We start from the raw sequence: 14,841 nt of genomic DNA on the forward strand, positions 1-14,841 counted from the left end.
GGTTTTGGACAGAGCAGCCACGATCCTCCTCTTCTCTGGTCCCTCTTTGTGGCTTCTGGCACCTCCCTCCTGTCGAGTGCCCCCACAACAACCAGCTTCCTATGGGGGGACCCGAGCTGAGCTGCAGCTCCCTGTGTCCATTCAGACATGGAGCTGCCATTTGTCCCCACCCTATCTCTCCCCTGATTGGCTAACTGACTTTGATTGACAGCCGCGGGAGCCAATGGTGCCGCTGCTGTGTCTCAGCCAATCGGGGGGGGGAAGAGTCCGGACTTGTGGACATCCCTGGACAGAGATGGGGCTCAGGTAAGTATTTGGGCTGCCAGGGGGGGCTGCTGCACACAGGTGTTTTTTCTTATAGGATTGCACCAATACCACTTTTAAGACAGAGTCATTTTTCTCCTTCACTGATGAGGCTGCACTGATGGGCATCAATAGGTGGCACTATTGGGAATGCACTGATGGGCAATTGCTGGCATCATAAATGATGAGATGAGAGTGAGATCATAACAATTCAAACAACTTGGAAAGGAAGGATTTTGCAATGCTAGTCGTAGTAGCCTAGTACAAATGCTATGACACCCATCTTGGTACACCCTGCACTCGGCCGCAGTAAGCCTACAGTCAGAAGGCAGCAGCGGACATCTTCTTACACCCAACCCATATAGTTAGTGAAGTATATGGGTGTAACAAGATGTCTGCTGCAGGCTTACTGCGGCCGAGTGCAGGGTGTACCAAGATGAGCGTCGTGGGGGGTTCAGCCTCTGATGAAGACACGGAACGTCACTTCGGTTATCGAATGCGATGGCCCAGTTCGCCGATTCTGATAGAACATGCGGCAGCACCCCGCACCCCTACCAGCTTACCGTCCGCTGCGGTCAGCCTGATGAGGACTCGCTCTCCACCCTGACTTCCAGGAGTCCCTCTTCACTCCCAGGTATCGGATCAAGCACCGGGAGCATTTGCACGAGTTCAAGTACTCGTGCAAATGCTCGGTATCGGCTCAACCCTAGTTTATTTGAATGCATGAAGATAAAAGTCTGCCTTTACAACTCCTTTAAGAGTAATGCAAACTATCACCACTTTAAAAAAAAAATAAATAAATAAAGTTTTTTAATATATGTAGGCTTCATGATATGGAAAAAGGAAGATTACTAGCAAGTAGGACTACAGAACCACAGCCAGTAATGGCAGATATATAAGTATATGTTAACAATCGTAAAGCCACATGATCTGACTATGACAATAGGATGAAGACATTATATAGTACAGTAAATTCTATGGAGGACACTCACTGGCTTCTGTGTAAACTTGGCCAAAGCGATAATAGCACATCTTGTACATAAGGCAATTAAGAAGAACTGGGGAGCCTTCCCTGTCCACACGGAACTCCCCTGTCGGCGTGTAGTAATCATGTTCTTTGATGTGTTTTCCCGTGTCTGTGCTTCCACCAATTCTCACCATCCACAAAAACTTGTTGATATCTGAAAACAAAAAACACGCTGATCAATTCAACTCATCTCAAGGCAAATAAAAAAAAAAATATATAGAAAACTAAAAACTAACGTAAGGGTGGACTTAGGCCCGCTTCACAAGATAAGCCCGCTCGGATCCACCTGTCCGTTTTTCAGGCGGATCCGAGCGGGCCACCCATTGACACCTATGGGCCGGCGGATGTCAACGGAGATGTGCCCGCTGACACCAGTCTGCCGTCCGATCCGCTAAAAACAAGACGTATGGCGATACGTTTGCCATCAGTCTTTGCAGATTGGACCGGATGAGATCTGATGAAAAACGGACATTTTGCAGTTTTTGTATGATCTCCCCAAAGAAATTCGACAGATTTCCGACAGAATCCGACAGACGGACACCTCCTTGCTCAGTGAGCAGAGATGGACCTGTCATTCTGCCGGCTCAGCGGGGGATCAACGGATCGATCTCCCGCCAAGTTGGACTCCGCTAAACAGATTCACCCCGTGTGAAAGGGGCCTAACACTCTTCGGATTACAAGTTAGAAAAATTAAGAAGATAACAAGGTGTAGCGAAGGGTAACCAAAACACACTCTTCTAACCCGTATAAAAAAAAAAAAAAATTAAAAAAACGCAACTGAGAAGTTGTATTAAGATCAACTCCAGCCCTACGCATATTTGTGGCAGCATGGCGGTGCCACATATACACTACAGTGCAAACGTTTTTGGCAGGTGTGAAAGATTGCTGTAAATTAAGAATGTTTTCAGAAATAGAAGTGATATATTAGATATATATTAGATTAATGGAAATGATCAGAAGCGAAATCCAAATCAATATTTGGTTTGACCACCCTTTGCCTTTAAAACGTCACCAATTCTTCTAGGTACACTTGCACACAGTTTTTGAAGGAATCCGGCAGGTAGGTTGTTCCAAAAATCATGGAGAACTAACCACAGATCTTCTGTGGATGTCGGCTGCCTCAAATCCTTTGGTCTCTTCATGTAATCCCAGACAGACTCCATGATGGTGAGATCAGGGCTCTGTGGGGACCAAACCATCACTTCCAGGACTCCTTGGTCTTCTTTACACTGAAGATCGTTCTTCGTGCCATTGGCTGTATGTTTGGGGTTCACTGTCCTGCCGCAGAATAAATTTGGGGCTCAATCACACACCTCCCTGATGGTATAAGCATGATGGAAAAGCATCTGCCTGTATTTCTCAGCATTGAGGACACCATTGATCCTGACCAAATCTGCAACTCCCATTTGCATAAATGCAGCCCCAGACTTGCAAGAAGCCTCCACCATGCTTCACAGTTGCTTGCAGACACTCAATATTGTACCAGTACTGTATTGGAAGGGTTTAAAAGACTTATTCTTACCATCTGAAGAATATCCAGTAAGGCCTCCAAATATAACAAGGACATAACTGACATCCAGCTCCCTCATAATCTCATAGGCTTTTTCTTCCGTGGACGCCATGGCCTGTAGAAAAGAAGTTATAAAAGTAGTTACACAAGCAGTAGGCGCTAACTAGTCAAATTTAAACATGCAAATACTGGACACTACTGTATATTGAATGTTAATAGTTATTTAAAACCTGTTTTGGTCCTCTATGCCCCATTATTTTCAATATCATAAATTACTCTCTTTGTGGCATTTTGTAGATTGTTGGAACAAAACCGGTGCCTTTACCTCAGTAACAAAAAAACCAACATGGCTCTGGACAATTATAAAAACTTTTTACCCAATATCGAACTTACCCTTTTTTGCCAAGATACTTGAGCAGACTGATATCTGATAACCACCTGACTTTAAATAACCTATTTGAACTCCTCTGGCAACTAAACAGCACAGAACCCGCCTTGGTCAAAGTCACTAACGAACTTCTGTTAGCTTCTGATTCTGGCTCAATAACTACTAACGGATCTTAGTTCTGCCTTTGATACTGTAGACCACAATCTTACTTTCTCGTCTTGAAACCATATTTGGAGTCTCAGAATTGGCTCTGAAATGGATTAAGACCCCTTTCACACTGCGGCGCTAAAAATAGTGCCTGTAAAGCACCTCTCAATGCTCCCCAGTGTGAAAGCCTTTCACACAGGGGCGGTGCACTCGCAGGACAGGAAAAAAAAAAGTCCTGCAAGCAGCATCTTTGGGGCGGTAGGGGAGCGGTGTATACACCGCTCCTCCAACGACCCTGCCCATTGGAATGAATGGGCACCGCTTTCAAAGCGCCTTAAAAGCGCTTTGAAAGTTGCGCCAATTGGGTGGTTTAACCCCATCTGGGGGGTTAAAAGCACCCCGCCTGCAGCGCCGCTATAACAGCGGTACAGCTTTACCGCTACCGCCCCAGTTTGAAGAAAGTCGTAGTTATACCTTACTGATCGCTGTCACTGTTTCTTTTGGCGGGTTCCAGTCTGATGTTGGTCTGGTCAAGTACGGTGTTCCTCAAGGCTCAATCTTGGGTCCCTTTACTTTTTAGCATTTACATGTTTCCACTTGGCCAACTGCTTAGATCTCATGGGCTCAATTATCACTTCTATGCTGATGACACTCAGATACACATCCACACTAAACTGGATTATACTCTGGTTGCTTCTCTTCTAACTGTATTTGTGATATAAAAACTTGGATGGTCCATAATTTCCTTCAATTAAATTGTGACAAAACTGAAGTCATGCTTATTGGCACCCCCCCCATCAATTATGTAAGGCCAGTCCTGATAGCTTATCTATAGATGGCGCTGTACTTGAGCTTCAGTCTAAATTGAAAAATCTAGGGGTGATTTTTATTAACTAAACCTTTAATCCACATGTACAAAATGTTGTTGAAACATCTTTTTTTTTCCCACTTGAGAAACATAGCTGAGCTGCATCCTATGCTATCATACGCTGTAGTTGAAAAGCTGATCCATACATTTGTGTTCGTCATACTTGACTACTGCAATGCTCTAATAGAGGATTTAGGTACACCAGCGAGTAATCGACTTCAATATGTTTAAAATTCTCAAACCAGAATCCTGACTAGGTCTGGTATAAGCGATCATATTACGCCTATCCTGGAGTCCTTGCAATGGCTACTCCTCGGGTTTCGTACACAGACTTTAAGATCCTCTTGCTCACCCATAAGGCTCTTTATGGCTTGGCACCCCATTATCTTGCTGAACTTTTATGAACTTACTCCCCCCCCTCATAACCTCCGTTCCTCAAATTCTGGTCTCCCCTGTGTCCCCTCTACTCACCTACACTCGATGGGAGACAGAGCCTTCTCCTGCTCCAAAACTCTGAAATTTACTTCCAATAGAACATCAGAGAATCATCTTCTCTAAACAAAATTCAAATCTAAAAACCTTTTTTTTCCCCCTTTAGACAGGATTTCATGTAGGTTTGCACCGATACTGATATCAGTGCCGATCACTTTCTGTTTCTTCATCTACAGATCAGGGGATGAACTTCGATCTGTAGATGTAGAAGTCAGTTTAAAGCATCCTGTCAAGAAAAAAAAAAAAAAAAAAAAAAGTGTTTTTTTATTAAATGTTCCTCTGTTTACCCCCTTATTACCCCTTTATTTACTCTAATCAGGCCTAACTCCTTATTCTCCTCCAAATATTATTTTCCTGACAATTTATTTTTGTTCACTTCTTTTATAAATTATTAAAACCTTTTTTTTTTTTTTGCTTTGGTTTGTTAATATTTTTACACCTTTAACATATTTACACAATTCACATTGAAAAAAAGCGCAAAATGTAAAAAAATAAAATAAATTTCATTTGTAAATAACTTTTCAATGCTTTGTACCATTGCTGACAGCTGAATTATAAACAAAACAGTTGCGGTAGGCATCAGTAGTTGGTATCGGTGAGGATTAAAAAAAATAAATAAAAGGATCGGTACTCCTACAAAAAATTGAGTCAGTGCATCCTTACTTTCAGGTAATTTTCCCTTTTTTCCCCCTGTATTTTACCCTGTGTTTTTTTTTTTTTTTTGTAACGCACTTTGAGAAGCTACATTTATAGGCGCTATATAAAATAAAGATTATTATTAATATTATCTGTTAACTAGTGAATGGCTGCCATGACGCACGGGTCTGAAGGGACCCAAAAAGGGAGTCTGTCACAGGGCAAACATAAGGGACTGATGGAAGTAGCCATTTCAAGTCTTTCAAATCGATACCCATTTTGGGGCACTTAACTACTTCCCGCCCGCCGTACGCCACATGACGTCCTCGGCTTTGAGCAGCGATATCTGAGTGATGTCTGTAGCTACAGACATCATCCAGATATCGTTTTTTAGAGCCGGCGAATCTGCACAGCATAAGAATGATCATAGTGGCTGTTCCGCCGCTTGATCCTTCTTACAGGAGGCGAGAGGGGACGTCCCCCCCCATCCCGCCACCCTCCGGTGCTTGTACCGACTCACCGCTACGATCGGTGAGTCGGTCACAGGATCCGCCAGCCCCGGATGTTTAGCATAGAGATTTGGTCCGCCTGAGTCTCTATGATCGTTCGGAGGCCAGGCGCGATGTTATGACGTCACGCCCAGCCTCTGTATTCAAAAAACGGCGCCGCTTCGGCTGGGAAGCGCTGATCGTTTTTTGTTTTTTTTTTTATGTCAGGCTTCTAAGCCTAGAGGTGAGATGTGGCGTCTTATTGACCCCACATCTTACTGTAAAGAGCACCTGTCATGCTTATTCCTTTTACAAGGGATGTTTACATTCCTTGTAATAGAAACAAAAGTGATCAAAAAAAATTTTTTGGGAAAAAAAGTGTCAAGCTAAAAACAAAAAAAGTAAAATTAACAATAACTTTTTTTTTTTTAAAGTGCCCCTGTCCCCGTGAGCTCGCACGCAGAAGCGAACGCATACATAAGTCCCACCCACATATGAAAACGGTGTTCAAACCACACATGTGAGGTGTCGCCGCGAATGTTAGAGCGGGAGCAATAATTTTGGCCCTAGACCTCTTCTGTAACTTAAAACATGTAAAAAATTTTTAAAGCGTCGCCTAAGGGGATTTTTAAATAGCGAAGTTTGGTGCCATTCCACGAGCGTGTGCAATTTTGAAGCGTGACATGTTGGGTATCCATTTACTCGGTGTAACTTCATCTTTCACATTATGCAAAAACGTTGGGCTAACTTTCTTGTTTTGTTTTTTTTTTTTTTTAAAGCCCAAAACAGTTTTTTTCCCCAAAAAAACGCATTCGAAAAATTGCTGCACAAATACCGTGCTAGATAAAAAGTTGCAATGACCGCCATTGTAATCTCTAGGGTCTCTGTTAAAAAAAAACATATATAATGTTTGGGGGTTCTATGTAATTTTCTAGCAAAAAAATTATGATTTTTACATGTAGGAGAGAAATGTCAGAATTGGCCTGGTAGGCGAGTGGTTAAAGAGGAGTTCCACCCAAAAATGGAACTTCCACATTTCGGAATTCCCCCCCCGGTGTCACATTTGGCACCTTTCAGGTAATAATCCAGGTATTTGCTCCCAATTCGGGGCATAGATAGCCGCACTATCCGCGGATATCTATGCTATATCCGGCGACACGCACATGCGCAGTAGGGAACTAGGTTGTGAAGCCGCAAGGCTTCACTTCCTGATTCCCTTACCGAAGATGGCAGTGCCTCCACCCGAGAGCCGAGGGACAGATCGCCTTCGGGTGCCGACATCGCCGGCACCCTGGACAGGTAGGTGTCCATATTTTAAAAGTCAGCAGCTGCAGTAATTGTAGCGGCTGACTTAAAAAAAAAAAAAAACACACACACACAGCAGAACTCCACTTTAAGCCAAACCTATTATATGAAGCCACATGTCTCTGAAACTATTGCTTTCCATAAGAGACTAGAGTCCATTTAACAGCAAATAACTCACCTGGCCCACTCTGGAAATGTGCGTGTTATTCCAAGTGTTATTGTCCACTAGAATTGTTCGATTTGCCATCGCTGTAATCTGGTACCCATAATCCCACCATGACATAACTTTAGCATCCTTAAAAAAGACAAAAAGGCAACACAACAATGTTAGCTTTATTTTTAGTGACTGCCAAAGCCATAGGTCTTGATTTACTACAGGAGTAGAGATTGTTCACTTAGCAAAGTGAATGATAGTAAATAAACTGAACCTGCATTCATCTGGAATACCCAAGTATGAAGGAAATAAAAACGAAGATATTTTTTTTTGCTAGCACGATTAGTTCATTTATTGAAGATCGTGGTTTTTTTTTTTTTACCAAGCTCAATAAACAATAACTTTGCTAAGCGTAAAGTACAGCCTCTTATTTTAGTAAAGCAAACAATAGTAATCAAGCTGAACTTGCATTCACTTTACAGAAGAATTCCAGGCATGGTATGTTTCTACATAGTTACATTGGTCCAGCTTGGACCAATATAACTATGTATATACACACACTATACCTGGCCGATGTCCCTGGAAGCTGGAAATCCCTAAAGTAGACACCAGTTCTCCACTAACCACAAAAGCATCAATCAATACAAGAGTACCATCCCTCACCTCTGGTGTGTTGTGCCTTAGCCAGTAGTAGGCTTCTCTGAAATCGTCAAAGATAATCCGGCTCCCATCCCCACCACGTGCAGACAGCACGATAGAAGGGGAAGAATAAGCTTCGCTGGTGACCCAAGTGGAATGGAATGTATAGGTGACCAGGAAGAAAGCCATGACCATGATCATACCGCTGGCAACCTGTTGGCCAAAAAGAAGTCTTGCATTAGGACATATGAGGGAATCCAACCAATGAGAAACAGAATTGTTTGTGATAGGTGCTTCATAGATTAATTGTGGAATAAACAGAATTAGAAAAATCAGAAATGTATTCCAGTTTTAAGAAACAAAAAGTAGTCTGGGTTTTCACAATTGTATGGCGCGTTTTGTTAACATAAAGGAATATTACTGTGCATTTATTTTTTTCTATTCCTACTTTTATTAAGATTGAATGTCTAGTGTGGTAATACTCATCAGGAGCTTCTCAAAAAGCACAAATCTACTGAATAGTTGAAACAGAAGCTGGGGGATCCTTGTACTGCAGGTCCTCAGGTACAGCTTCCTCTCCAGCAAGCAGAGCAGTGAGAAACACAGTACTGACATCACCAAAGATGATTTCACATTGCAGACATACAGGTTTGAACCCCTAGGCACAAAAATTCCACTGCTATATTTAGGGAGAAATTCAAGGCAAAAGGTCTTTTTTTTCAGGGTACTGCTTAGACACAATTACTGCCCCTGATCAGTGGATCAGTGATGCAATGACAGGTTCCTGCAGACAAGCCCTGCAGCTTTCAGCCTGTAGCCATACTGCTTATAAGCTGCAAGGCTTGTGAATGAACTATGAGTGCGCTCATCAGTGCCCTTGCAGTTCACCGAGAACTACAAGCCATCAGCCGCAATGGATGAGGATACTTGTAAGTTCTCTCATTCACAGATCGCTGTGAATGAATGACACAGCTGTGTGGGCGGAGCCTCGCACAGTCGCAGTACTTTCAAAACGTGACAGCGGATGTGGGGGGGGGGGGGGGGGAATCCCCCACCCACTGTCACAAGGGAGGGGAGGAAATCAAGGGTGCGGGGGGGCAGGTCTGGGCACCCAAATTATGGGTGCAACATGCTCCGAAAGGTGAACCTATCCTTAAAGTTTAAGGTTTAAGTTTAAAGTACCACCCTACAATGAGGACTGCATCATCATCAAGGGGGCGCTCTTTAGGAAAACACCAAGCTAAACTATAATTCCTGGTTAAAGATCATAGCAAATGTAAAATATTGATCAAAATAGGGGCTATGTGAAAGAAAAAGGAGTTCCACCTGGGGGAGAAAAAAAAAAAAAAAAAAATAGGGAAGAGGAAGAAGATTAAAAGTCAGCAGCTACAAATACTGTAGCTGCTGACTTGTAATACAAGGACACTTACCTGTCCAGGGAGCCCACGATGTCGGCACCTGAAGCCGACCTGTCCCTTGGCTCCGGGTGCAGGTGCCGTCATCCTTACCAAGGGAAACAGGTCTGTTTACTACAGTAGTTATTAATTTGGGATCTGATCAAAATTAGGATAGGAGTTTCCTATCTAGAACATTTCCAAGAGACATTTGAAAATTTTGAATTAACCATATATGTCAGGAAAACGTACCTCATTCTTAATTGGATAGGTTGAATCCTGTTGCTTTTTTGTCTTCTTATCAGGACGGCTTATATCAAGGTTCTTCATATACGTAGACAACACCTGAGATACCCCAATACCGGACAGAATACACATAACAGGGGCCAAGACCAGCATCAGACGCACCTGTGTGGAAAGGGATCAATCTCGATGTGTCCGCTGATGCACAACACCAACAAGCCTCCAGCTATAACCTAGCAGTGTGTTATGTTAAAAGGCACAGCCACATATCTTACCATGACAGCGGAGAAGTACATACTGGTGACACCATACATGATAATGAATATTCTGGCATCGGACAGATTACTGAAGCAGTAATACAGACCCACTACAAGGGAAAGAACAGAATAGATGTCAGCAAGAATTCCCAGGTTTTTTTTTTTTTTTTTTTTTTTTTTTTTTTAAACGGAGTAAAGCGCATGAGATTTCTCTAACCTGGAAACATGAAGACGAGGAGCTGCAAGTCAAAGTAGTAAGAGGACCAGGTGGTAGGCTGATGCTCCGAAACGGACGCAATGATAGGAATATTGTTCTTGGCATAAGACGGATCCAGGAGGGAGTAGAAACGGCCAGTCCATGGAGAAATTTTACCTGTGCAAAAGAGAAAAAGAAAGAATGTCAACAAAAGCACAAAAATGTATACTCATGCAATAAATCCCAGTTACCTAAAATCTCTCCAACTAATCCTGTTTATATCTTCAGATGTCTCTCATATCTTAAAGCCTGCTTCCACGTTTAAGGTTTTTTTAACTAGTTTGTTTGGGGCAGGTTGGAACCATTTGCTACACTAACAGGTGGGCCTGCTGGGCGCTCTGCATAAACAGTATTTGGTATCAGCTACTAAAGTACAGAGCATTGTGTTCTGGCAGCAGGATGGGACCTTTCTGTCCCACTTCTGGAAGAAAATAGGAGTTGGACTGAGCACTGCTCAGCAATTCACAGGCAGCTCTGTATTCACTGAATGGCTGAAGTGGAGACGCGGGCAGATGATGTCACAATCTCCGCCAATCAGAGGGAGCTTAGTGTTCAGAGAATATAAAGCTGCCTATGAATGGCTGAGAAGCAGTCAACCTATTTTGTTCCAGGAGTGGGATGGGAGGTTTCCATCCCGCTTCTGGTACACAGTGCTGTATATATGTTGCTGATGTTACATACAGTTTTTTTGCAGCATGCCCAGCAGGGGCGCCCGTGTAGCAAATAGTTTGCTTGTGGCAACTTGGCCCAAAAGAGCTAGTTAAAAAATTGCATGAAACCTGGGAGTTAGGCTTTAAGTCTATTCAATGACACCAAGAAGGAACCAAAGTATCATACAACACCAATTAATTTATCAGTGTCTGCCAAATCCCAGTACATTGAAAGTCCAGTTTACTCACATTTATAAAACACAAAAGAGATGCGCAAACAATATAAACACAAAAAAATGTGTACAATAAATGAATCTGAAATGAAGGAATCACTGAGACATTATTAAGTGATAATATATAAACATCCCAAGCGAAATATCAAAGGATTGTGGATAAATAAATGACAAAAGTGTTCACAAAAATATTTTAAAAATATTTAAATTAATGTGTCAAAATTGTCCAAACTGAAGCGAAGAAACAAGGTGAAAAAACTGGCAAGGTAAAAAAAAAACTAAATGATGCCGCAAGGGTCTCACTCCTAAGTATACAGCTTGACATTGCAACATCAAGCTGTAGCCCTAGGAGTGAGACCCTAAGGAGTCCGTATATGAAGTTAAAAGGCAAGATAGATATAGATATATATATATATATATATATATATATATATATATATATATATATATATATATATATATATATATATATATATATATATATATATTTTTTTTTTTTCACCCTGCCATTCACTACAGAAGAGAGCCGTCATCCCCAATAACCAGATCAGGTGGAAACATCACAGCTGATCGTTGCATGCTGAATAAGGATGGGCTCAGGCGTGTTCGCAAGCTGCACGTGCCGAGCCCTCCAGGAACTCGGTACTGCACAGCGTTAATCACAAGCAGTGAGACATTTCCCGATGTGCGGCTGCAGAGATCGGGAAATGTCTCACTGCCTGTGATTAGCGCAGCGCCGACTTCCTGGCGGGCTCGGCACGTGCAGCTTGCGAACATGCCTGAGCAAATCCTTAATGCTGAATGATTACCTCCTCTTGGTGTTTCTACTGTGGGAGAGCTGCTGAGCAATCAACTGGAGCGGATCGGCTGAAAATCATCACAGTGTATGGTTGATACAAGGCGAGTTTGACCCTTACGATTTGGGGTCCATCAGATTTGGTAAGAGGCCATCTGGCTCCGTATTTTATATAAAATTATATATATATATATATATCTCCTCTCCAGATTTGCAGCAGCTGATCAAGTTTTGCAGGGTGTGAAAGGCAGCATCATTAGTGTTTTCACCTTGTTACTTTGCTTCAGTTTGGATAATTTTGACACATTAATTCAAATATTTTTGTGAACACTTTATTCATCCACAATCCTTTGAGATTTCACTTGGGATGATTATACATTATCACTTAATAACGTTTCAGTGATTCATTCATTTATTGTACACATTTTTAGTGTTTATATAGTTTGCGCTTTTCTTTTGTGTTTATAAATCTATGTTGAAATGAAGTATTTAATTTTGTTAGAAGATAGCAGCATTTACATATGTTTACAAGTATTTGGTCATTTTTTTTACCTTTTTATTTAGGCATCTTATATGAGTGATTGGGTGAGCGCAGATTAATTCACATACACAGTTTACTCACATACATGGAGGCCATTCTAACAAGATTTCACAGTCTCCTACCTGTCAGCATGAGCACAGCCCCCGCAGACAACAGGACAAATCCCACCAGTGAGATGACACTCCTGAAGAGGATCTCGAATTGCTGGGGGTTTAGTTTGCTCCGCAAGTAATCCACAAATGCATGGATCTGACACAATCCAAAGACACCCAGGGCCGCCATGTGTTCAGAGGACAGGACAGGCTGGGCAAAGAGAAAATATTATAGATTACATAAATTAGCAAAGAAAAGGAATAGGCACTGTACTACATTTTTATTTTTAAAATGTTACACATTATGGACATTTGATGTTCAAAAGGAATGTAAAAAAAAAAAAAAAAAAAAAAAAGCACTTTTGCAGATTTGAAAAAAGTTACTTGTTCTGGATTATATAACATACCAAGCTACAAAAATAGGATGTCTACTTTCATTTGCATACATTAAATAATTATGGGGGAAATAAAAATGTGTAGTTTCAAAAGCCACATAAAGTTATTACAGTAATAATTTAAAGTCTAATATCTCTCTCTCATATCACTCATCACTCTCTCTACCTCCTGAAAGGCCACATGATCAGCGATTTGATATCAGTGCATTCAAACAGTGCTGTAGACTTGAACTGACAGGGATGAACATAATTAAAAAAATACACTAATGGGTCTATTTATAAAGTAATGAACGTGACTTTCACCAAACATTCTCTGGTGGAGAACCACAGGTTCATTAAAAAAAAATCATGGACCTGTACCCTTCAAATGGATGGATGTCAGGGATGTCCGGACCACCGCTCGTGCATCTCGCTTAGGCTCCATCAGCATGAAGGGAAAGGAGAGGACCGCGCCTGAGCGAGGTGCATAAGCAAGGCCATGACCCCGCTGGCATTCATCCATTTGGCTGGTCCGGTCTTTCGGAGCAGCCTGCACACAGGATTGGTTCTCTATGCATCCATCCACAGTATAACTTCTCCCCTCCTTCCCTCATCAAGGTTCCTTTGATGTGTGCTATTTCTATAAATAAAAAAATATACAATCTGATCCTGCTCCCCTGATTTACGCTCTCTCATGTGAAGAGCAATTCATCCTGGATCCTTGTTGGGAGATGCAGTTCTCTGTGTTGTATTAACCCCAGCCAGTCAAGTGTTTTGGATTTCCCCCTCTCTCACTGAACATTGAGTGCTGGATCTGTTCTCTATATACAGTGTGCTGCATTTCCTAAATGTCAGACTTGCCGTTTTATAAATAGACCTCTCTGACTATAACGTTTGGCCATTTCCCCTGTAGACGTCATTCTTTGACAAAACGCGAGTCAGGTGAGGTCTAAATGGTGACGCCATTACGCCATCTTATTGCCGAAACACTAGCGTTTTGAGATCGCCTGCTCGGATAACTGCTCTGTGCTTCTTTTCATGTGATTTTTTTTTTTTTTGTGGAAAATATGTAAGTGCACTTCTATTATTAAAGATACAGATTTTTTTTTAAACCCATTGCACGCTATGAGATGTCGTTTTCTTGCTTTTGCATTACAATGCTGGGAAAGCTCACAGAAAGAGAATGAGGAGTGACAGGAAGACATCCTGGTTATTTTAAATGTGCCGTTGACCATTTATTATGGTCCATACTATCTGATAAAGGAGCCAACTGTGGTGATCAGCACTGGATGTATCAGCAATTTATCACTTGGAATGCTTATTATTGGATAGGAGCGGCATCTATTTGCACTTAGATATGGGACAACACACCCTATATTTTTTTGCATATCGCACGTGAATTACCAATTTTCTAGATTATTTGTCATAAATTGGGACTTATTTGTTTTTAGGATTTGATCATTGGTTTTTCATGTCACAGATTTTTATTATGTTGGCGACTTATGAAATTTAATTTTGTATTTATTTTATATTTTTTCACTGAATTTAGATTTTTTTTATTGATATATTTTAGTTTTATGCACATCAGGTTTTGTATATTTTCTATTAGGTTGTATTGATTCAGCGCCACACTATTTGATTTATCTATGCACAAATTTTGGTATCACAGATTTTGGTGTAGGCTGCTTTCATGTGTCTTCTCCAGCTCAGAGTTATTTTTGTTTTGAGATGTATAAAATTGCATATGAAACAATAAACATGAGGTTTCTGTGTGCGTCATAAAGTGGTTTTTGCCACCCCTCATTAAATAATGATGCCACGCAACTCACCAACCTTCACTATAAAATAATAATAAAGTCCAAAATATAAAAGACCAAAGTAGTAAAATCTTCCACCAAATTATCCATGGATAATTTGGTGGAAGATCCTACTACTTTGGACTTTATTATTAATTTTATAGTGAAGGTTTGTAGGGTTGCGCGGCATCTTTTGCTGCAATAAATACAATGAAATGTTCCAGCAAATCCAAAAATGCATGCAAGAGAGAC

At 41.4% G+C, this 14,841-nt stretch overlaps 1 protein-coding gene across 1 annotated transcript in view; it reads right to left on the reverse strand.

Moving 5' to 3' along the window:
* Nucleotides 1-14,841, reverse strand: part of STT3A (STT3 oligosaccharyltransferase complex catalytic subunit A) — a 44,239-nt gene that overhangs the window by 1,189 nt on the left and 28,209 nt on the right. The window contains exons 9-16 of the mRNA XM_073603560.1: nt 12,450-12,630; nt 10,069-10,224; nt 9,870-9,961; nt 9,604-9,759; nt 7,982-8,170; nt 7,343-7,459; nt 2,853-2,955; nt 1,296-1,484 (exon numbers count right to left, since the gene is read on the reverse strand). Coding sequence (XP_073459661.1) covers nt 1,296-1,484; nt 2,853-2,955; nt 7,343-7,459; nt 7,982-8,170; nt 9,604-9,759; nt 9,870-9,961; nt 10,069-10,224; nt 12,450-12,630 — 1,183 coding nt within the window. The remainder of the gene's footprint in view (nt 1-1,295; nt 1,485-2,852; nt 2,956-7,342; nt 7,460-7,981; nt 8,171-9,603; nt 9,760-9,869; nt 9,962-10,068; nt 10,225-12,449; nt 12,631-14,841) is intronic.

The sequence above is a fragment of the Aquarana catesbeiana genome, linkage group LG10 (genome assembly GCF_042186555.1).
Source record: "Aquarana catesbeiana isolate 2022-GZ linkage group LG10, ASM4218655v1, whole genome shotgun sequence".
Lineage (NCBI taxonomy): Eukaryota > Metazoa > Chordata > Amphibia > Anura > Ranidae > Aquarana > Aquarana catesbeiana.